Below are 25481 nucleotides of genomic sequence, written 5' to 3' on the forward strand. Positions count from 1 at the left end.
CAGTCCCCTGTCTCTGCCACTAAAAAGAATCTTGAGCAAGTTCCAGATCCTTTATGGTCTGGTGCAGGGGGAGGGGAACCTCTTGGATGACTCTTTTCTCTAGCAGCTTTTGTATTTGTATTGATGCTTGATCCCTTTGATTGGGTGGTACAGAGATTTTCTTGGATCTTAGAGGAGAAAGGGAAAATGGAATTACATATCCTCTGGAAACAATCCTCTGCACCCAAGTATCTTTTATCTCTAGCCAGGCTCTCTGGTGCAGGGACAAACGACCCCCTGTTGCCTCCAGAATGGGACAATTGGCCCTCCATTCAGGAGCACTGAAAGGGTTTGCCAAAGAAAGAATCTCTGGACCCTTGATTTTGTGGACATCCTCTGCTGTGAGGGCAACATCTACAATTTGCGTTTCCTCCTCTGCCTCTAGGGGAAGATGCTCCACGTATCTCTTGGAAAGATCTTAGTGATTTTTTTCAGCCACATTTTTCACCTCCTCAGTGATTCCTAGAGAAGGATCTTCAGGGGTGAAAAAATGCAGAATGGCAGAAAGGGTATTTCCATCTTTCTCACAACTGGACAATGTATCTTTTACTTTGAGGCCATCAAAGAAGCACCCATGAACGTAGACTTAAAAGGATCCTCAAAGTCACAAAAGTGCACCCAAGTGTGTCTCCAGATAGCTACGCCTGAACCTACTGTCCTTGAGGTTCCTTCTGCCATACTAGAAATCAGCCTCATGGATGAATTTGATATTGATTGAAAGGTCGCCAGCTGCGAGGTGACTGAATCATTCACCTCCTCAGACATGGTTCATGCAAGGGTACACAAAAGTTCCTTTATCAGATCCCTTTGCAATCTGCTGAAATGTGCCAGGTAGTTCAGAGACCTCAAGGCAAAGGTCCCTGAAGCATAGACACACTTCCTAAATCTATCCATGGCCCAAGACTCCTTGTCAGGAGGATGAACAGAGAAACTTGCATTGGTAGTTTCTTCCTGGTGGCCACACCTATGACCATGGCATCAACAGGGGACTCTTGGACCAGAACTGCCTCTTCTCTGGAGGAGACATAATTCTGTCTGACTTCTTTGGTATGGGCTCAATGGAGTCAGGCTCCTTTAACACCTACCATGAGACCAAATCCAGGAGCTCATTGGCAGGAGGAACCACCCAGGACATAGACGGGCCGGTACGAAAAGCCACAAGGAGCACAGATTTCTCAGATGAAAGATTGCTGGGTTTCCAGTCACCTCTCTGTTTTAGGATTACAAGGATGTCCCCGAATGAGACATCCTCAGGAGCTGACCATGGGGATCCTTTGTCCACCTCAAAATCCGTGCATTCAGTCACAGATTCAGGGGAATCTAGATGCTTCCTTTTACAGGACATCTTCCAAGGGACCTCCTCACTGGGATAATCTGGTGACGTATCAGAAGAGGTAGAAATAACCAATTGGGTGTCCTGAGGTTTTGGCACTGGCTGCTCCTGTGGGAGCGTAAGCTGAGACTCCTGATGCAAACAGGGGATGTCTAACCCAAAGGAATAGGTCCAGTGTGTGTTAAGGAAGTTGACAGGTCTATCCCCAGAGTTCTAAAGGCTGACCTTCCTAGAGAGGGATAGAAACCTCAGTCCAAAAGGCGAACTGTCTAATCCTTGGTCCCACTCTGTTCTAAGAAAGATGCCCCGAGACAGAAGTCAGAGCCAATCTAGCCCTTGAAGCTCCCAGGTGTAGAGATGGCTCCAAAGCCATCAGAGTTGACTGAAACACCTTGGATCTGACAGGGTAGAAATGTCTCCAAGAGGTCTCTGGATCCAATAGCATGGAGGAGCTCAGAACAAACTTCTGAACAAGGATACAGCGATCTTTGGACCTGAAGAAGACCGTCCTGGATGACTCCACTCCAAGAGCTTCAAACCCACACAGGGAGTCAGAGGGGGAAGAATTAAAGGTGGAGTCTTAGAGACAAGGGCTTCCTGATCTGAAAGGTTAGGAACTGAAACAACCACAGGGAGGCTCTGCTCTGAGAGCATCTATCTCACTACCTTCTCCACATCTTCTACTGTAATGCTCCTAGAAGAGAGAGAGGATTGCCTGGAGGAAGAGTCTGGTCTGTATAGAAAAGGAGAAGGTACCCTTGATGGAACAGGGTATACAGACAGAGAGTACCTTGTCCTAGGAAGAGTGTACAGAAAAGGGGAGGATCGGAGGTCTTCAGAGCCGATGAATCCTGTGTTTTCAGAGACCTTGGATCTGAAGAAGCCATCCAGTCTAAAGAAGCATATTTTCTTTTGTTTGATCCGAGGGGGTCAGATCCAACATCTTAAATTTTTTCTTCTTAGAGGGATCCGAAGAAACTGTCAGATCTGAAGAAGGACTTTTAGAAACTTTCCCCAAGGTCCTCGATGAAAATGATGAAAAGCTCAGAGATGATTTAGACAATTTTTTTGATGATTCTCCAGAAATAGCATCACCAAAGGAGGACTATAGACGTCCTTTTAAGATTAACTTATTTTTGTGCTCTACCAAAGCATGAGGGTTAAACCATGGTAGATCGCACAACTTTCCTGTAAGTGAAGGGGATCTAAACAGTAGACACAAAGAGTGTGGGCATCAGAAAAGTGAATTTTCTGGCTGCATTTCCCATACTTTTTAAATCCTGCTGGAGCTTTTTTCTTCTCAGCCATGACAGGAAAATAAAATATCAACACCAACAATAACAACAATAGAATGGGAAGGCTGAAAATATCTATAGAAAGTTTAAGCAACAAGCAAAGGTAAAGAAAAACTTTAAAATCAGGTATATAACGTTTTTTTTTAAACAGAAGAAAAATGGAAAGGGACTACCTTCAAAGGTAGTAAAGGCTACGTTTAAATATAGAGAGGTAAGGGAAAAAGAAAAGGAAAACTGTAGAGAGATACTAACTATAGTATCTAGAGTAAACTAGCACAAGAACATAAAGAAAATGTCAAAGATATATAGAGAATCAAAAAAGATACAAAAAAAAATCACACATCTAATTTAAAAGCTCAAGAATGAAATAATAACATCTTTCACCTAACAGCGGCAAATGAGATCTGAGGTAATGGGGAGGATGGATTATGGGTAAGGGAGAAGCTCAAGGGTTTTGGATTGTCATGAGCTTTTACAAGCGGCTGAGTTAGATCCAATGCCGTGGATCCAAACCCATCAGTTGAGGACTGAATGAAAATTGACAACATCAGATTAACCTTTTAGGAAACGTATAATCATTTTGTATAATTTTATTTTCAATTTTACTTAAGAAGAACATTTTTTCTTGAATATCAGCTAAAACAATAAATGCACTGTACTAAGAAAAGAAAATATTTATTCTCATACCCTGTAAAAAGCATAACAAAGAACACAATAACAAAGTAAAACATACTGTATTTTAATTCAAGTATAATCCAAATTGCCTAATGGTAATGTGATTATACTCAAAATGTTATAATACTTTTATCTTTTCAAAGAAAAAAATGGTGTTCAGTGCATATTAGCACTTATTTCAAATCACACTCACGGCAGTTCTGATTAAGTAAATGTAATACATTTAATACATTTTGCACTTCAACTCTGAGATCATTTTCTAAAGAATAACAGTCAATTAGGTGGAAAGAAGATAACACTTACAGGAGTCAGTTTAAGGTCCTGCAAGACATCATCAAAAAAGTGAAACTCTGAGAATTCTAGCTCAACCATTTCATTCTTCAGTTCCAAAATTCGTCCCATCACCCCATCCAGGACATGCCGAATCACACGCCTTTTCTGAGGATGTACAATTTGTGAATAAGCCACTTCTAAATTTTGGAAGATCTGTATGTACTTGATATAGAAGTTGGCTAACATCTGAAAGACTAAAAGACGATCTTTTTCCGGCTTGGGAGTCTGCTCTGGTATTTCATGTTGTAAGAGAACATCAATGGCCTCCTGAGCTTCAGCCCAAATCTTGTTGTAGGCACTGAAAAATAAAGTGAATTAATTCAATATCATACAATGTGTTGTTTACATCTGTGCTTCTTTGAAACAACATCTGCAAGAAAATAAGGAATTTTTAAATTAAAATAAAAATGTCCAATTTAGATAAACATGAGTTGAGATTAACTAATTCTATTTCCCTCTCAGCTTGACCAATTCCATTTGTATTTTCTAAAAAGAAATACATATTTACTGATTCTTGCATATCAACAGAAAAACATCTTGTGCAGCAGCTATAATTCTATTTGCATTACAGAGACAATTAGCAGAACATATGTAGGCTATCATAAATGGCTTAGGCTCACACAGGTTATAAAGGCATTAATAATATAGAGGGCTGTCAGTTGTAGAAGCAGCAAGAATGTCCTTTAAACAACAAACATTTCACCTAAAATGCACAAAAGTATGACATAAAACCCCAAACTAACATTTGTCCAAAATATGTTTTTTCAGTGGAGGACACGTGCTTTAAACCCCAACATCTCCCCAACATTCCCTATTTATAATGATCACCTCTGAGGTTGCTGTTACTCAGGAAAAAGGGAAATGTTTAGTTTTTGCACAAAAACATAAATTATTTTACTTTTTCTTGTTCTGGGGAGTTCAGACAAAAAGTCATGCTTAGTCACCATAAAGGTAAATAATGAGTAAAGCTCTGGCTGCAGGAACTGACATGGCCTAAAGCTGCAGGTGTTGAACCACCCAGCTCAAAAATAAATAAATACATAACTAACAATCAATTAAAAAATAAAAACAAAAACTTTCTCATGCTGCTATCCTCCTCCTGGATCCCCTAATGAATTGTCTTTTCTTACTGAGTATCAATTCTTGGCTTCCCCTTTCTCTCTAGCTTTGGGCCAAGTAAAGGGAAAAGAAAGACACAGTGAAATAAAATGGTGGATGAATTATATCCTGCAGCTGAAGCTCTACTTACAGATCCTCTATTATACTAAGTGTTCACAGTTTTTCAGATGTGATATTGGGGAGAAATGACTGCAATGCAGGAAGATTGTTTGCAGCTCTATATTCCTAAGTGGCTGTCTAAAGGCAGCATATCCAAGAAAGTCATGTCATAAAGCAAGTCCATAAATTAAAGGCCATTTCTAAATTGTAATGCTTTCCAGTGGTGTTTCCCGAAGATTAAGTAGCAGCTGCATAAGTATCATCCAAGAAGCACTGCAAAAAAAAACTGTGTAGGAAAACACAACTCATGTAGAATACGAGTTAGGAGGAGTTTGCAAAGTCTTGCTATACTTAAACAATGACTCAGAAAGCTTCTTTGAAAGGCGTTGTTTGACAACATTTTGCCTTCATGTCTTTTTGGGAAAAAAATGAGTAATATTTTCTTAAGAGCTTCATTTTAAGAACACAGCACCTTAGCTGTCTAAATACATTTATATAGGAAAGGAGATGCTATCCTTGAGTAGTGTATTTTGAGAAAACTGGTAAGTGACTTGCCTAGTTCAGCTTGTAATGAAGCTCTTTTTTTCAGAAAGGTGAAGTAAATGCATGTTCTCGACAAAAAAAAAAAAAACATGTAAATAAGTTCTCTTTGATGAGATATCTACTAAAAATAAGGATATCTAAGACAAAAATCTTCAGATGTACTGAACTAGCCAGCTCAAATGGAGAAATATTATTTATTTATTTATTTTAATTTTTATTTTACATTTGTTAACCGGGAAATTCCGACTGGACCAGGTCCATTTTCAGCAGAGGACCAGGGAGAAAAGCTCCATCATCAAGTTATACAAATACAATACATCCAGCATAATACACAAAACAGGTTACATCATGTATGCTGAGCATAGTAATATAACAAAACATTAATAAAAACACTCCAGGTAAAAGAAGATATAGAACATAGGTAAAAGACAATGTCAGTTACAGTACATCCATCATAATGCACAAAATAGGTTTTATCATATATGCTGAGCATAGTAATATAACAAGAAATTAATAAAACACTCCAGGTAAAAGAAGATAGAGAACATGGGTAAAAAGACAATGTCAGTTATACATTGGTAAGAGAAGAAAATATATCAAGTAAGATTCTACAGTTAAAAATACCCTTTCAGATGACCAAGCCTACAGGGGATCAGAGATCCAGCATGTGATCAGAGAGGAGTTTGGGGAGATAATAGTAGTATGGGTAGGGTTATGTGATACAAGGGCATGTCAACTACTAAGAAGGTGTGATTTGAGGGAGTTTTTGAATATGGATGTGGAGAGGGCAGTGGACACGGATAGGGGAAGAGAGCTCCAATTTCTGGCAACGGTGTGGAAGTAGAGTGCTTTCCCTGCATTATTGTTAGCCTTGGTGATGGAGAGGAGAGATTTTTCACTGGATCTTAGGTACCGGTTTGCAGTATAGACAGTAGGTAGGTTGGATAATGAGGGTTTTTTCAGGATATTTGAGAATATTGTAGGCTGTGCCCAGCTAGTGATAGTTAAGTAGCTGTGGTAGCTCAAGCCATTTTAGTTCTTTTAGTGCAGCACAGTGATGGGTTCTATAGGTTGAGTTAGTAGCAAACTTGGCTATTTTATTATAGCATGATTCTAGTTTGTCTAGGTCACATTGTCTGATTTAGGTAAAGATTGGTGCTGCGTATAATAGAGTTGAGAAGAGGTGGCTTTGTGCAAGAGTGACTCTTGCTTTTTGTGAGAGAAAGGACTTATGCCTGTATAGGGAGCCTAGTTTTTTGTGTACTAGTTTTATGGTATGTGAGATGTGAACATCAAAGTGGAGATTATTGTCTATTTCAATGCCCAGAAGTTTGGTGAGGTTAGAAGGGGAGATGGTGGTGCCGTCCTTAGATGTTATGGTAAAGGAGAGGGTTTTTTTTATCTATTAGGGGAAATAGTAGCAGTTTTGTCTTTTTGGGATTTAGAATTAGTTGGATACCAGATATCCATTTTTCTACTGAGTTAAAGGTATCTTGAGTGATTGTATGTAAGGTGGTGGGAGATGAGGCGGAGCAGATCAGGGATGAATCATCCGCATATTGTATGAGTGTGGCATGTTGTGTAGAGTTATTGAGGTTATTTGTGAAAATAGAGAACAATAGCGGGCCCAGTATAGAGCCCTGTGGGACTCCTATGGTGGTTGGAAGTTGTGTAGACAGAGTTCCTTTCCACTGGACTGATTGTTGCCTGTCAGATACGTAGCTTCTGAACCAGGCTATAGTAGAGGAGGTGAAGGATAATAATGTTAGTGAGTCTAGTAGAATGGAGTGGGAGACCATATCAAATGCTTTAGAGAGGTCTAGGAAAATGGCTGATACATATTTGTTATCATTCCTGTGAAGGTTTATATAATTAGTGAAGGATAGAAGGGCTGTGGTAGTGCTGTGATGTGGACGGAAACCGTGTTGTGTGGTAGATAGTAGATTGTGTGTGTTAAGAAATGTCATCACTTGCAAGTGGATGCATTTCTCAAGAATTTTGGATAAGGGGCAAAGAATGGCAATAGGTCAGTTGTTGTATTAATAAGAATTACCTCCTTTTTGGAGAGGAATGATGTGAGATACATTCCAGAGTTTGGGTATGTAGGATTCTAGTATGGAGCGGTTGAGAAGGATGGAGACAGGATATGATAGGGAGTCACTAGCCATTTTTAGGTATGCAGCAGGTATGTTATCAGCTGCCAGTGTGGTTGGCTTTAGTTTTAGGAGGAGTTTTTTGATAGTTGAGGTGGGCACTGGTGATAGGCTGAAAGACAGGGTGGTGTGGGATAGGTTAGGTTGTGACTGAGGTAGAATATTTTTGGTTATTTGACTGGACAGGGCTAAGATGTATTTAGCAAAATGGATATTAAATTGAAAAGCTATGTATAGGGTATTGTTAGTAGAGCTGGGTGCTGGAGTTGTGGTTTTGCCTGGCTTTAGTAGGGAGTTAATGGCATGCCAGAATTTTTGCGGATTATTTGAATATTTCCTTTGGGTGATAAGAAAATAGTTTTGTTTATTTTGGATTTAGCCTTGGTCTTCTTTCTAAGCTGTTGATAGTATTGTCTGGAGCTAGGGGTTTTGTCAGTTTTCCAGATTTTCCAGGCATTATTTCTAGCTTTTAGTAAGGCTCTGGTGTCCCTATTTAGCCAGGGTGCGTAGTTGGCTTTAACTCTGATCTTTCTGCTGGCAACTAGACTGTTAAGGATGTTAGAGAAGGTAGTATTGAAGTAGTCTACTGCCTGGTCTAACCAAAGTGTCCGTAGTGGTTCCCAGTTGCAGTGGCTTAGGACAGTATTTAGATATTGTGGGGTAAGGTTAAGGTCATCTCGTACGAATTTGTAAACTACTGGTTTGGGGTGATTGGAGTGTTTGTGGAGTAGGAAGGTGGGGAGATGATCACTTAGGTCATCTGGGAGACAGCCTACTCTAAAGTTTTGTTTGGGATAGTTGGTTAGTGTCCAGTCCAGTATGGATTCTCTCTTTGTTTTCTCATCTATTCTAGTTAGTTCTTCAATTAGTTGAGAGAACCCATACAGATTGATATGTGTAGAGGGGCTGCTGGAGTTACAGGCTGCCCAGTCAGTGTTAAGGTCTCCTAGTAGGATTGTTTCCTGAGGTAGATTGTCCTTTGTCCAGTGTAGGATGTCTTCTATTATGAGTGAGTTGTTGCGTGGATGTATGTAGCAGCATATTATATTGATCTTCTTGGTGTTTCTTATGGATAGGACAAAAAATAGGACTTCAGCATTTTGAAAAGTGGGTGGTGTGGTGTGCAGGAGCTGGAGGTTTAGGATGTTTTTAAAGAGAATGGCTACTCCTCCTCCTTTCCTGTTTGTTCTATCAGATTTAAGTGTATTATACCCTGGGGGAAGAAAGTCTTCATCTTGGATATTAGGTTTAAGCCAGGTCTCTATAATGGTGAGTATATCAGGGTTGTAGTGAGCTATGAATGCATGTAGGTCTGTTAGCTTGTTGGTAATACTTCTTATGTTGAGATTTAGGATTAGCAGGTCAGATGTTTGTCTGGCTGAGAGGGGACCTGGATTTGGGTGAATGTCACCAGAGGTTAGCGGAGTTTGTAGAGGTTAGTGGAGTTTGTAGGAGTATCAGTATGTGTTTTTTTAAAATTAATTGTTTGTGAGCTAGGTCTATGAGAGTTTTTCTTAGTGTGATGAGATGGTGTCATTTTTGTTAGTGAGTAATATGTAGTTGTAAGATTTAAGATTGTAGGGCAGATGTAGAAGTGTGAGTGGGTTTGAGATGGTGGGCTAGTGTGGGTAGTGTGACAGAAGTAGTTATGCAGCGGTAGGTTTGTTTGTAAGGAAGTTAGGAAGGTTAGCGATAGTAGAGCTAGTGATAGGAATGTGAGTGTGGGTAACATGAATCTACTTTGAGTGAGTAGTACAACTAGGATTCATGGTTGGTTGTGTGTGAGGGTAGAGGTGTGTTGTCTGGGAATGTGTTGTTGGGAGTGGAATGTAATTAGACTGGAGGGTGGGGGGAGGTAGGATGAGTGGGATGGGCTAGTTGTTAGAGAATTAGGAGTTGAACTACTGGTCAAGTGATTAGGGGTTAGAATAAAAGTAGAAGTAGTGGGGGCGGGTGAGAATAGGGGGCAGGGAAGGGAACGGAGCAAGCCAGAGTGCAGCGAGGGTGAGTGAAGCGGGCTAACACTGACTCCAACTGTTTCTTTAGGCTTTGGTAAGTATGTAGTGTTAGCTTAAATGGTTATATGTTAAACTGAAATTTTAACTGTAATTTAAACTGTATGTTTGCACTAAGGGATAGACTATGTTATGGGCACAGAGTATAATTTTCTGACATTCTTAGAAGGATATAGAATTAAAGCTGGGGTTAGTTACACATGAAACAGGAGAGGAAATGAAATGTTATTTTATAGATTTGAATATTTCTCAAAAGAAAATTGACTTTAGTTTGTGGGGGGCACTAACTGGAGAGCAATATACAGCTGTTTATTCCTGGTGATGTACTCATCTGTACAGAGGGTTGAGTAAGGAACTATACAGCAGAAATGTACTAATGCATTCACTAACATTTGTTTAAGTTAATGCAGGTAAGGTATTTTACTGTCTAGACACTTGGAAGTTAAGCACCTACATTAGTGTTTAGTCTCTTTAGTTGCAGGACAAGTGTCTGTGGGTGCCCAGTGCTCAAGAGAAAATTTGAAATGTCCACTGCTTGATATGGGGGGGGGGGGCAGAGACCTGCTTGACCTGAACAATGGTTTGGATTAATTAGTGTTTAGTCTCTTTAGTTACAGGACAAGTGTCTGTGGGTGCCCAGTGCTCAAGAGAAAATATGAGATTTCCATTGCTTGATATGGGGGGCAGAGACCTTCTTGATCTGAAGGATGGTTTGGATTAATTAATGTTTAGTCTCTTTAGTTGCAGGACAAGTGTCTGTGGGTTCCCAGTGCTCAAGAGAAAATTTGAAATTTCCACTGCTTGATATGGAGGGCAGAGACCTGCTTGACCTGAAGGATGGTTTGGATTACTTGAATGCAAAAACTTACAGTAGGATGATTACATACCTGGGGAGACAAACAGCTGCTGTTGGATTTCTGTAACATAAATAAAATGTCTTTTAGGGTAACTAGACTCATAATTGGAGGCCTAAGAATAAATATGTCTCACATAAATACATTAGAAGCCTCGAGAATTGCCAAAGAGTTATGGCTTACATCCATCCATCCACAATCCCTTTTACAATTTTTGCACATAAGGTTGGGCTGTTATGCCAACAGTGGCAATCATCTAGAGCTAAAGTTCACACTGCCGGCTGGTCAGCTCCACCACTTCTGCTCCCCCATGCCACACACTCACAAGGACATACTCACCCTTGGCCAATTCATCCAGCCACTGGATGCCTCCAGAATACAGGAGGAAAACAGAGCATGCAGAGGAAACCCACTCAAATGTAAGTAAATGCTGACTACACCTTTATGCAAAGATTGCAAATGCTAGCTTCAAAAACGTATGAAAGCTACTGCAGGATTACAGCAAAAGGGTCTGAAAAGAAGACCTGAGCTGGGCAGAAATCCAAAACAGAGACTTTTGTTTTCAATTCTCTCAGTAAGTCATTTGCACGGAAGGATGCAGTGAAGAAATATTTGAACTTACTCAGCAAGAGAAATTTCCTGATCATAGAACTATTAAAACTGGAGCAGCCACATTACTAATATTACAGAATGGAGATGTAGAGAGATTCCCATTGAAGTAAACCAAACAAATGAGCTGTAGGAAGCACAAATCCAGGGCTAACGATGTAAAATAAGTTTAAATTTAAATTATGCGATTCCCATTGAAGAATAAGTTAAGAGGCAATTCTAAAATGGACAATGAAATAGAGTGGCCATGAGTAACAGCCAGTAAGGAGCTACCAGAACTGCCTTTGCCCTAGGTTGTCTGTCCTTGAGAATAAACTTTGCTGAAAGAGGAAACGGGGGTCAGGCATGTAGAGACAATTGCAGCAAGCATGTATTAAAGAATTCTAAATACTGTTGTTGGAATAAAAAAGTTTAGAAAACACCAGTAGCAATTGGTGTTGGCAGAGGAGGTAAAGTTGTCAGAAAACATGTCACCCTGCTTTTTGAATTTATTTTTTAGCACCTGAAGGACTTTGGGGCCCTTCATTAGGTATCATGATAGATGTTCAGACCCTGTCTTATTAGCAGTTAGCTTCCCTTGGGTTGAGAGCAGCAGATAGAAAACTAACCCTTGAAGGCCCACATCCAAACATTCATGGTTTCCCTTTGTAAGGGATAAGAGTAGGTCTCTGCCTTGAAGAAATACCCCAGTACTGCCATATTTTCAAAGTGAATGGAGATGTGACTTGTGGGAGATATTTCTGCAGGAAGCAAGGACTGCTCTCACCTCCACAATTCAGATATGCAAAGCAGAATCATAAGCAGCCCATGCATAGACCATGAGCTATACAAGCTATACAGAATCATCTCTTGCTCATCTCTTTCTGTGGCTCATGCATCTGTGTTTAATGTTACTGATGGAGACAGCAGAAGAAATGGCTTTTCAACTAGCAAGTTGGTGAAAAGGATGACCATTCTAGAACCTTCTTGCAGGCCTGTGAAATCTTCACTGGGTCATATGAGATATCCTTTCATTAGCTCTGCTGTAAGAGATCATAACTAAGCCACCTCATATATCATTACAAATAAAGTAACAGAGCAACTTGACAAAATAATTTTTCTGGGGAAGCAAGCCCCTCATGCCACCATCTTACATAAGTGGGAAAGACAGAACCTCCCTAATACCACAGACAGTGGTATGAAACAATCAGCATGACTAAGCAGGTGACTTATGTGCTCTTGTCCATCAAGGTGATACACAGAGACACTGCCCATGATCCTTATACTCTTATAGTCCATTGCAAGTCCATAATGGCTCATGCATCTGTGTTTAATGTTACTGATGGAGACAGCAGAAGAAATGAACACCCTGACTGGGCGCCATAGTCGAAAACACATCTGACACAGATATCCTCCAGAAGGGCCTCACAGAAATGGATAACTGGTGCCAGAGCCATGGCCTGAAGTTAAACGCCAAAAAATGCATAGTCATACCCTTTGGGAAAAACAAGGCTACCCCTAGCTACCATATAGGTGGCAATCCACTGAGCACAGAAAAAGTCATCAGAGATCTGGGGACCCAGGTTGACAGTAGCCTTTCGTTTGACACTCATGTTGCTAAAGTAGTTAGGAAAACCTTCTATATCACCCACCTGATCATGAAGGGATTCACATCTAGATCAAGGGAGGTCATCGTCCCCTGTACTCATCACTTATTAGACCTATGATTGAGTACAATGCCCGTTCGAATGTATCTGACCAGACACCTGCTGCAGCTTGAAAGGCCCCAAAAGTTCCTCACCAAAAGGATAAAGGGTCTCAAAATATGTCTTATGCTGCCCGACTGAAAGAACTCCAGCTCTATTCAGTCTCATACCGCTTGCTCAGAGGTGACCTGTGCCTGACATATAAGGCCATGTCAAACCCAGATTTGATGAATATGCTTCACCTCAAAAATCTAGATCCCTCAGAACCACAAGGGCGGGAGACTTAAACCTTGACACGGTTATAAATAGAACGTGCTGGAGGGACAGATTCATCACCCAGAGACTCCCTATGCTGTGGAACAAAATCCCGGTACATGTGAGGCAGAGCACCTCTCTGGTCTTGTTCAAGAGGAATCTTGACCAATGGATGGGAGATTGCAGATATACCCCAGGGATTACTTCAGCGTCACTGCTTGACAGAGGCACAGCAAAATGATAGGCATAGTTTTTATTCAAACTAAAGGGGTGGCGAAAGCCACATAACTATGGGCTAGGCTTATAAATGCCCTTGGGCAGATAGCCTAGTATGAACCTATGAACCTATGAACCTATAATATAGTATTTGCCATGAGTTATGATCACAATTCAAGTTATCATTAAACTCAGTGAGATATGACATAGATAGAAGACCATGGGCCACTGAAAAATGTATTCACGTCTTTCTAGAGCTTAAAATGCCTGACTTCTTCTTCTGGCATTCATGAAAATAACACATCAAAGTCAAGTATTAGGAGGCTGCAAGTTAGGACATTGTAAAATTCACAGTGATCTCTAAAGACCACAAGATGTAAAGCAGAAACTCCCTTTTGTCTACTGAGATATTTTTGTTATCACTTGGAGCCAGTCATCCAAACAGGTACCAGTCTGATGCTCTGTAGCTCCAAATGGGAACCTACTACTGGCAAGAATTTTGTAAACATCTAACCAAAACAAAATGGTTCAGATAGTCACAAGTACTGAATCACATTACATAAATCACAACATTCATAAATAATGTAAAATAAAAATGTTATTTCAACCAGTATATTGAGTGGTTTCGTCCAGGAACTTAGGACTTCATCAGAATTAAATGAAATCAATCAGGTTTCATTTTTATAATTAGTCTAATCAACCATCAAATTGAAACTCATTTAAAAGAACCAATGAACAAACCATACAGAAAATAGGTGATTAAATTGAACAGTGCAACATTAATTCATCAATTTAACAATAAAGTCAGGGTTAAAATATATCACATACACATACAGTGTGAAATAAACAAACTGAGATATATAAAAATACTGTAAAACCTAAGAAACCAGAAACAAGAATATAAAATAATGCCTGTAGTGTTGAACCCAATCAGAACAACATTAAAAATTGTGTTTAACTTCAACTTGCGCAGCTTAGCAGACCACATTTTTAAGAACGAGTAAATACACACATTTTTATTCAAACATAGAGAGGAGGTGGCATCCACACTAATTTGCCGTACTAGCTCTTTAAATTCTATTTTGGATTCCCAATGATTCCCCCTAATATCAATAGGAATTCTTTCCAGTATACCAAAAGTAAACATTTTAAAGCTAACGCAACTTAAAGAGTGTTTAAACAGAGCATTGGTAATGTTTGACTTTTATATAGCATATAACTGTTCATAAATTCTCCTCTTAAGTTTGTGCTCCATTTTCCCTACGCAAAGAGAATGACATGTGTCACATTGCTAAATAGATTAGTCTTTTGGAATCACAATTTCCTCTCTCAAATATAATTCTGGAACCACAATAGTTATTCAAATCTATAGAATCATTTTCCAAAATATATTTACAAAAGTTACAGTCACCCCACCTTGTTGTCCCTTTCATTGAATAACTTTCTTTAAACTCCGTTTTATGGTCACTGTTGCTTTCTAAGATTATTTTGCTGTTTTTATCCATTTTGAAAACATAATTGGTTGAATTGCCCACTACTTGAAAATTGCATCATCACTTTTCAGAACAGTCCAATTATTCATCACAGCCCTTTTTTACTAATGGAGCACTATCACTATACTTGAAAATCACTGAGTTAGAAAAATTAGTTATAGGAGCTTTAGCTGGTGGTGGGATGTTGAGAGAACCCAAAACAGGGCAACAGTTATGTTTCTCTTCTCCTTACTCTCCTTAGGAGTAACAGGGACAGGTGGTTAAGGGAATATCTTCTCTCCAAAAACATGTTTACCATTGTGGTCAATTCAGTGAGAAAATCATTGTCATTAGCTATCAGTCAAGATGCTCTTATGAACTGTCCATTAACTAGGTTTTTTTAACATGCCACGGGCGACTACTTTTAATGTGTAGATAACTGTTGGAAAAAGTGTTCTTCCTGTAAATAAGCAAATCTATCCCTTTCCAATGAAACCCTTACATCAAGGTAATGGGTGGTACTGTATGAATGCTTATGAATGAAATGTGTGGTGTATGACTGCTTATGAGTGAACTTTAAAAAATCAGTGGAGGTTGAGATGTATTCCAGAAATTGGTCTCTAAGAACTTCATTCTCTTTTCAAATGACAAAAATGTCATCCAGGTATCTCCTATAAAAAAAAACACAACTGTTGTGGAAAGTAGGTTTGAGAATATTAGCATAGATGGGGGCACAAGCTGATCCCATCACCATCCCTTTCAATTCCTTACAAAACTCACCTCAAAGAACAAGAATGTACCGTATAAAACAATCTCCATTAAATTCATTAGTAGTTTCACATCATTATTCTCCAAGTGTTGAAAATCTATCAAAACATCATGAAAAAATGTTAACTCTATGTCATGAGGTATATATGTAAAAAGATTTATTACATCTGTAGTAAGAAAACTGATATCTTTCCCACAAAATTCTGGTGATAATTTCTTTAAAAAGTCCCAAGAATCTTTTAAGACAAGTGAATAGTTATCCAAAATATTTTAAAGTTTTCTATCTATAATTACAGCAAGAGGATAGGTCTTAGACGCCTATGCTGAAACTATTAATCTATACAGGGGATTGAGTACATCCTTGTGAGTTTTTGGGATACCCAACAAAGATGGAATCATTGGATGCCTGTTGGAAATAAAGTGCTGAAGGTCAGGTGAAATTAGACCCTGTAGTTGGGCATCTTCTAGATACATATCAATTTCTTATAAATATTAATTTTGTTCCTTGACTCTATAGAATAGTTAGTTTAGTTTTCCAATAAATCAAAAGCTTTGCCAACATAATCAATGTGGTTGGCTATAACTACCCCCCACCCTTATTAGGTTTCTTAACTCAGATAGATTTATCTTCTGTCAAAGTGTCTAAAACCTGCTCACCTAATGCTAAGTTGTAACCATATTTGCATTGAGCATTCAATGCTACATATAAATCTTTTTCAAACGTCCTTTGAAAAATCTGAATAGTTTTATTCAAGAGTGGATTGTACACACTTTTTTTTTCTTAAAACACCCAGTGTCAACCAAAAAACTGGAAGATTCATTCAAGACAGAAAAATTCAATTTCCTAACATAAAGTTTAAACTCCATCAAAACATCAGAGATAGGAACTTTTCATCTGGGCACAAACTTAATTCCATTTTCAAACAATGTAAACTATTCTTTATTAATAATCAAATCACTGTAGGTAAAAATGTGGAAGCCATTACTAATAAAGACTCTCTCTTCATGTAAATATGTTATATTGTCATCCATAAGCATTTCAATGTAAAGTAAAGGGGTTAATAAATCTTGTGGGGTCTGTCTGTCTTCCATTTCTTGCCACCCCTCACCCTCCCTTGACGCCAGTAATTGGACTGGGGTCAAAAATGGTCTGTGGGTTGTTTGATTTTGATGCTTCCCCTTCAACCTCTTGGACCTCCTTGGAAGGGTGAGGGAAAGTAAAAGGGTCAAATGGGAGTGCCTTATAAAACCTCAGCTGGTGAATTGTGATTTGAGACTTCGTAATTATCTCAATTACCATGAGGAAAATGGGTTCCACTGTTTAAATAATTTAACCCACTGTTGTTGTTACTGGTAAACTTGGGTTGAACTTTGAGTGGATATGCGTTTTCGTCTTGATAATCCCATTCATCCTTCACCAGTTTTTAAGTTTCTTCTTCTTTATAAAATCAACATATTCATCTAAATTGTGAAATACTTGTATGTGTTTTTATAAAAATCAAATTATAAATCCTTAGAAATAGCATCATTTAACACAGTGACCTCCTGAAGCAAAAATTCTATTTTAGAAACATTAAACTTAATAATAAATTCTAGAAACTCAAATACCATGTCTATCAAACATTTCAATAAGTTGAAAGTATTCCTAGAACCTTTGACAACTCCAAAACGAAATTTTATTAAAAAGTCTCAACGCTTTTGTAATATGTCTCTGCTTTATACATTCTTTTAAATAAATGTTTTCTGTTTGTAGAGCATGCAGTTTAATTAGTTTCCTCTCAAAAGTTCACAGAGCAAATTTCATAGAATTAGCCGAGTCATTTTCTTGAGTAACTCCCTGTGAAAATGAAAAGTTATCCTTAAGGCATGCCTTAAATACATCCTTTTTCCTCATATTTGGACATCTAGAATGAAAAGATTCTGCAGTACATCATATCTCTCTTGCTGGTGCTTGACTCCCATGTGTGTCTCTTCCCAAACTGTTTTCTTCATGAGATGTGTTGTGTACAAAGCCTTGGACTATTCCATTCCCATTCCACAGACAGCTATTAATCATTGAGTTGTCCTGTAAAGGACTTGTCATTGTCCATGGGTAGTTTTTAACAGAACTGTAAGAAAATGTGGTCAAAGTGGAAATTATATGATTACATTGGTCTGATAGTAGTTCAACAAAATGTGTTATGTCCCCTGGCTGTGTATCACTTTTGGGTGACTCATCTGTTTCCATAGTAACTGCCCAAGCTGACATCCGTGGGTGAAAATCCAAATATTAATTCCTGACACTTGTACCAAAGTAAAAAGTCCATGAAACAATCGCTACTATCCACAACCAGGTCAGACTGCAGAAACTCTCAGAAATAATACCGGGTTCAAAAGTATACAAACAGCACTTGTTATGCAAACTGATGACGGTGGTTAAAACAGTCTCTCAGTAGGTTCCACATAGCAGCAGTCAATGTAAGATCTTTTCAAAAAACAATGTGATCAACCCGGGACAAAACTTATGCCAAAGAAAAGACCAAGAACCAAAAAACTGGCATGAAAGACAATGCAACCCAACCAAAATCCAAATCAATTACCAAAACCAAAGGGTTCATATAGTTCCAAGTATTGAATCACATTAAATAAAATTGCAACATTCGTATAGAAAGTAAAATAAAAATTTTATTCCAACCAGTATATTGACTTCATCAGAATGAAATCAATCAGGTTTCATATTTATAATTAGTCTAATCAACCAACAAATTGAAACTCATTTAAAATAAATTTTAAAGAACCAATGAGCAAACCATACAGGGACTAGGTGATTAAATTCTGTTCTGAGTTCTGGTTCCTATTGACTCTGATCCTATCCCCTCATCTTCATCCCACTGTCTTTCTGGTGTTTTTTTTTTCTGGATTCCTTCCAGTGGCTTGCTGTTTGTTTGTAAGGTATGCAGAACTACACATGTTATATCAGGTGTTTTCTGTCCATAACCCTCTAGAGTGGAAGAACTACCCAATTCTTCTAGAGTTTATCCCCCTGAGTATGTACTCCAGCAATCTGCTGTTGACACTGTCTTCAACTTCTGCTCCTGGCAGTTCCATCCCGGTGTGATTAACACACCCAGATCCTTTTCCTGCTATACTGGCATCAGTTACACTCCCTTAGCTAAAGTTTCATATCAGGTGTGTTGCAGTCAAAGTGAAGTACTTTGCATTTGTTTGCACTGACCCCAAAGTGAAGTACTTTGCATTTGTTTGCACTGAACCTCAGCTGCGACCTTTCTTTCTTTCCATTTTATCAGCCTTTTCTAATCCTTCCCTAGAATCTCCCTATATCCCTTGCTGCAGCCATCTTTGTGTCATCAGTGAAGGCATTGGTCCTGCTCTCTCTTCCCTTTAGGCATGTCTGAGACAAGCACATTGAGGAGTATTAGACCCAGAATAGACTCCTGCTGTACTCCACTAGTTATTTTCCTAATTCCCTCAACACAACATACTGTGTCCTACTGTTCTGCTGTGTAGCAACATAGTGTAACTGAGCCACAAGCCTTCCTTATGTCCAGGTAGGTCGCATGTACTGGTACTCACGTATCAAGTTCACCTATAATCCAGTTATTAAACAGCATCAGGTTTTATCGGCAGTTCCATCTGGCAATAAACTCATGTTTGCTGTCACGGACATTTCTGTCTTCTAGAAATGTCACCAACCCAACCGTCTCCTCATGACTCTCTCCATGATATTCTTCACCACTGTTGTTTAACTAACAGGCCTGCATTCTCAGCATTTTCCTGCTCCTCACCTTGTACAAGGATTCCACTTCTCAGGCACATCTGCAGGAACCAGTGATCTGCTGAATATTCATGGTTTGCAGGCACACTAGCCATATTTCTGAGGACCTTGGGAGATTGTCCATCTAGTCATTTTTCTTTGTCCTTCCTAACAGAAGCAGATTTCCTCCCCACCTCTTCCTTCTGTGGTCTGTTCATTGTTTTTGACATTCTGTCATGCCCCCACTCCATCATGACGCCTTCTAACTTTCCTTTGTGCATGGTGACGCACTGTTATTTGGTTTTCTTCTTTATGAAGATTGAACAGATTAATTCATTCAATATATCACTCGACACATCTGTCCTTCCCTTCCTCCATTTCTGATGTGTACCTGATTAGCCAGTGTTTCTTTTTGCATCCTTTTTGGTAACTCACTTTCTATGCTCATCATTGCTGTCCTCACAATCTTTGTTGTCATTCTACTAGCTAGCTTATACTATACTCCTCTGCCATCCCACCCCCTACTTTCCAGCTCTTATAAGCCTAATCTCTCGAAGTAACAGTCAGCCTCACTGCCAGATTGTCCATCTCCCTTTTTGTCTTTTTGACTCTTCCTGACATACTGGCCCACAGCCCTGAGAACTATCTTCTTGACCTATTCCCATAACTTGTTTACTCCCTCAGTTTGCTCCCAATCTGCTTACTCCTCCTTGACTCTATACACAAAGCAACTTAATTCTTTCTCTTAAATTCCCATATTATCGCATTTGTCCTAGTATTTACACTTTTCCCTACTCTAAACTACACATATTACCCTCCTCTTACTACCTACTCCTTTATTATCTCTAGCAGTTTCCATTTTTCTACCTTGATGAGTCTGCATCAATCCACCAAATGTCCTCTCTTTTTTACTCTTTCTTGACCAGGTAAACCCACTAGACACAAGTGTCCCTTTTCAGGAGCAACCCAAGAGCACTGCCTGGTTAAGTGACTGGCTTGAAGTCTCACAGTATGCAAACGGAGGTGTAGGAAACCAAGCCCTGTACTCTGGATCACAGGAAGCAGCTCATTAAAGGTGCAGATACTTAATTCTTTCAGATTACTCCCCTCTTCCCGATTTTAACTGCAAGGGCATTTAATTAAGGTTATAGTCTTCTCTGCTTCCTTGTCCCATTTTGATTTAATGTTCTTCCTTCTACTCAGATTTCATATCGGATACTCTTCTTTACATACAGTGTTACTCCACACTATCACTCCTTTGTCTGCTATTTATGAACAGCTTATACCCAAGCCCACCCATGTCTCACTTCCTACTGTCACTGGCCTATGCTTCTGTAATACCAGCTGTGTTCACTCTCTCCCTCCCTTATCACTGCTAGTAATTCCACATCTTCCTACGCAGACTCATTTGCACTGCTTATTAATACTACTCACCCTTATCTGTTTCTCTATTTTCTGTATCTTTATCTTCTACCTATTACCTTAATACCTCCCCCTTCTGCATCTGTGACACATTTTTTCCTCATGAGTCTTATACTATCACTGAGCAATATATTTTCAATCCACTGCTAAGCAGCTAAGCACCACTATCACTTTTATGGTAAGATGGAGTCTGTCCCTTGTATAAAGCTCAACTGTCTGCAAGATCGCTCTCCATCCTCCGAATATCACAAGCCCTTCTCCTTGGTCACAGCTATAGCTAGTCATTATGCTCATTAATGTTTTCTTTGCTCGGCTCACTAGGTGCTAGTGCAGCTGACACTTCAGAAGATGTTACCTCTAACCCCTCACTTATCTCTCTGGCCCTGATTGCTACTACACCAGCTGTTACCACTGACAGGTCATTGCTGCCTGCATTCATCACAACATCCATCCCTCCTTCCCCTCCCCTTGGGAATCAATTTGGTCACATCCTCCTATATCTTACTGTATCTAAGCCTGAAAACCTGTTTCACTGAAATGTGGTCTCTTCTAACTCAAAAGCCTAGACTTCTAATCCCAATCTTGACTGAGTGTTCCACATTGAAAGCCTCTTCTCTGTCACCAAATTGTCTCTTATCTCTTTCATTTCCTGTCCAAATCTACTACTCCTTCTGCTTGTAACATTTGTCTCTCCATTTCCACCACTCCTAGCATTTTTGTCCGTTTGTGTTGGCTGCTTCATTTTCTTTCATGCATCTAATCCCCTTCTCCATCTGTGCTGTGCTCTTACGAGACCACACCACTGTTCTGTCTGTTCTGTCCTCTGCTGAGTCGCAACTGGAGTTGGATGCTTGAGGATACCAGATAGGACTTGACCTCAAAACCAAAGCCCATTAACATTTGGGAAGTACAAATTTCTGTTTTTGCACTTAAAGTGTGCTAATACTGATTTTAAATGCCTTCCTGTATTTATGTAGTTGTAGTTGATTTTTTGCATTTAGAACTGGTTTAGTAAGTTATCATGTAATGAGAGAAAGGGAGCTTCTATTGTTTGGGGTCAAATTTGCTACTGGTTGCAAAGAAAACATTTTTTTTTTTATTGGCTTATGTGTTCTGGTTTATTTGTTTCATTAAACTCGGGTATGTCTGAGTACATCAGTGCTGTACTCTGTTGGGCTGCAACTACACAAGGATGCCTGTGGATACCGGATCACACATGACCTCAGAACTAAACCCTACCACATTTGGAAAGTATAAGTTTCTGTTTTTTGACTTTTATACTGTGGTAGATCTTTGCATTTAGAACTGGTTTAGCTGGTTATCTCCTAGTAATAAAGGGGATTGGTTATTTTTCTGGGTGAAATTTACTACTAATTCTAAGGACGGTGTGTTTTTTTTCTTTGGCCTGTGTGATCTGGCTTGTTTGTTTAAACTCAGGGTTGGGCTGTGACTACACAAGGCTGCTTGAGGATACCTGACCAGACTTGACTTCATAACTAAACCCTACTACATCTGGGAAGTATTGCATAATCCGCAGAGTTGTTTGCACAATACAGAACTACTTACAACAGTTCCAAATATGTGAACTGTCTGGATCTAATAAAAACCCTGAGAAAGTGCGTCATCTCTAACATATATTTATTACTAGCAGAACAACTGTATCCATTTGGTCATGCCCATACATTCCTGTGGATTCCTCCAGACAGCTAAGGATGTTTGAGTGCAACTAAGAACACTTGCTGAGTGCCATAACTTTTAGGGTGAAGCTCCTTCTTGTATATGCATATTGCTTATCATCTCATTTCACTATCTGGCCAGTTGAGATATAGGCATTGTGTGCAATAAAGCTAATCTTACTGTGATTTGTAAATGTGAACAAAATTTACGGTTGTGGTAGCTGAGCCAACATACAGTCATTGCATTTAAACAACTGCAACATATTATAATTGACCTTATAACCTTTTACAGCCATTTGTTTATGCTGTAAGCACTCTGAGTCTAAGATTGTCTCATACTGTAATAACTACTGTTGTGACACCTGAGCGTAATGATTTGTACTAATCAGTTACTGTGGCACCTGAGCCAAATCACTTGCATTGAGCTGCTCTTGCAGAACCCAAGTCCAATGGTAGTCATTAGATCAGTTTTACTATGTTGCTGGTGGCAAACATGCCAAGTTGGTAATCACTGACTCATGTACCCATTAGTTGTCTTATGCTGTACTGACTTTGGCATACACATTAGTTTATCCTACACTGCTACTGACCTTGTATTAAACTGTAGTTATGGTGCTGAGCCCTATATTTTGTACTAAACTGCTGCTGTAGCACATAAACCAAGTTGGTAATCATTGGTTCAAGTACCCATTAGTCATTAATACACATTTTTACTGACTTCTGTACTCTTTATGGACTGATACTGTACTTATTAAATTGTAACCCTGATTCATTGTTTTTTTCCTTGTGCCAGGTATATAGATGCTTTGCTATGAACACACTTTAGGACTACTCAGAAGTACTCCCTATTTCACCAGGCATTATACATCAGTCACAGTGTACTACACTATCTGTTGTTAGCCTGATAGCACTAGAAATGCAAGAACTGCCTCATGTTCACTGACAGCTCTTTGCCTCTTCCATTACTTGATTCAAGTGTTGCACATATCTTCTAACCTGGAAGGCCAAGCACTCTTCAAAAAAGTACAGTTTTGTACCTACCATAAATGTAGATGTTCGAAGATCCACATTGCTGCAGTCCTTACTTATGGGTAGTCCGCTGTCCTCGGTCGGCCCGAATACCAAAGTATTAGGCTGACGTCGGTCATGGGCGCACAGCCCTGACATCAGAGCGTCAGGGTATAAAAGCGCATGACCGACGTCATATCCTCAGTCTTTTCTTGCCCCAGATGTCAGAAGGCCCTAAAAGAAAGGTCACAGCCAAAAAACAGAGTACCTTCCCAAAAGATATGCCCACTACAGCCATCACCCAAACCATATAACCATGCTAAGCTACAGAGGGGAAGGAGGGAGGGAAATTGGACTGCAGCAATGTGGATCTTGAACATCTACATTTATGGTAGGTACAAAACTGTACTATGTTCTTCATCTCACATTGCTGCAGTCCTTACTTATGGGTAGAATCCCAAAGCAACGGAAAGGGAGGTTGGCAAAATCATAAAGCATTAGGGGCTGCTAAAATGCCCTGTAATATTGCAGTGGCAAATCCAGCCCTAGACTTAGAATAAAGAGGAAGGTGGTAATGTTTAGAAAAGTATGTACTGAACTCCAAGTGGCTGCTTCCAAAATATCCTTTGTAGCTACCCCTTAGAAAGGCAGTAGAAGTTGCAGTAGCTCTAGTGGAATGAGGTCTGATTCCAGTCGGAATCTCCTTACCATGATGGGAATAACAAAAAGAAATACAAAACCCAATCCATTTAGAAATAGTTTGTTTTGAAACAGGTCTACCCTGTGAACCCAAAGCAAAAGAAACAAACAACTGCTGAGACTGTCTGAACTCCTTGGTTCTGCTCAAATAATAACGCAACTGCCTGTGAATATCCAAAGTATGCAAAATCTTCTCCCCTTTATTTTGAGGATTTGCATAAAAAGTAGGCAAATGAATAGTTTGGTTTAAGGCCACACTAGAAACCACTTTAGGCATAAAGGAAGGATTAGTACGCAAAGATACCCTATCCTTATGAAAAATCAAGAAAGGCTCCACTGCCATAAGGGCCTGTAATTCAGAAACCCTTCTTGCAGAAGTAATGGCCAACAAAAAAGCAGTTTTCCATGACAAATACTTTAACTCGGCAGTAGCTGCAGGCTCAAAAGGTTGTACAGTAAGCTTTTCCAACACAAAAATGAGATCCCAAGCAGGAGTAGGAGCTCTACGTGGGGGTCTTATGTTCTTTGCCCCTCTGAGAAACTGCTTAAACAAAGGATGAGAGAATAAAGGAAGGTCACAGTCATAATTAGCCGAAATGGCTGCAGCATGAACCTTTATGGAGGAGAAGGACAAACCTTTGTCTAATAACTCAGTAAGATATTGTAAGGAAGCACTCAAATTAGGCTTGGAAACATCAAAGTCCTTCCCTTTGCTCCAAATAAAAATCTCCTCCATTTATCAGCATAAACTTTCCTTGTACTAGGCCTCCTGGCCTCCAAAATAACATTCAAAACTTGTTGTGGAAGCTGAGAACCTCCAGAATCTAAAACAGAATATGCCAGGCCGTTAGATGCAGAGACTGATTTCTGACATTGAGAAAGTGATTGCCCTCCTGAGACAAAAGGTGTGGAATCAAAGGCAGAGGCCATGGAGGCTCTCGGACCAAACTCCTCAGTAGTGGGTACCAGTGCTGTCGAGGCCAATCCGGTGCTATCAGGATCATGGATGGCTTGTCTTGTCTGGCCTTCAAGAGAACCTTGGGCAGAAGAGGTAGAGGTGGAAAGGCATATACATGAAGATTGTTCCAACTGAATGACAGAGCGTCCACCTTCCAAGCTGTGGGATGAAACCTTTTTGTGCAAAACTTTGGCAACTGGTAATTTAGTGGAGAAGCGAACAGATCTATGTCTGGAGTTCCCCATGACACTGTCAACTTTTGAAATACCTGAGGATCCAATTTCCACTCGTGAGGATCCACTGTTTGTCTGCTCAATACATCTGCTAAGGAGTTCTGTGCTCCTGGAAGAAATCTTGCCTGAAGATTGAGGTTGTAACTGAGAGCTGTCTCCCACAAAATCATCGCTTGTCTGCAAAGAGGGTGCGAATGAGTTCCCCCTTGCTTGTTGATGTACCACATGACAGTTGTGTTGTCTGTTAGAATCAACACCTGCCCTGGGT

The 25481-nt window shown here is 39.5% G+C and overlaps 1 protein-coding gene across 1 annotated transcript in view; it reads right to left on the reverse strand.

The window, feature by feature from the left end:
• LOC122792707 (dynein regulatory complex protein 11-like) overlaps positions 1-25481 on the reverse strand; it is a 785298-nt gene that overhangs the window by 518510 nt on the left and 241307 nt on the right. Inside the window, exon 2 of the mRNA XM_044060292.1 lies at positions 3646-3973. Within this exon, the coding sequence (XP_043916227.1) occupies positions 3646-3973 (328 nt within the window). The remainder of the gene's footprint in view (positions 1-3645; positions 3974-25481) is intronic.

Source organism: Protopterus annectens, chromosome 2.part0, assembly GCF_019279795.1.
Source record: "Protopterus annectens isolate FY-2018-M chromosome 2.part0, PAN1.0, whole genome shotgun sequence".
NCBI classification, from domain to species: Eukaryota; Metazoa; Chordata; order Ceratodontiformes; family Protopteridae; genus Protopterus; species Protopterus annectens.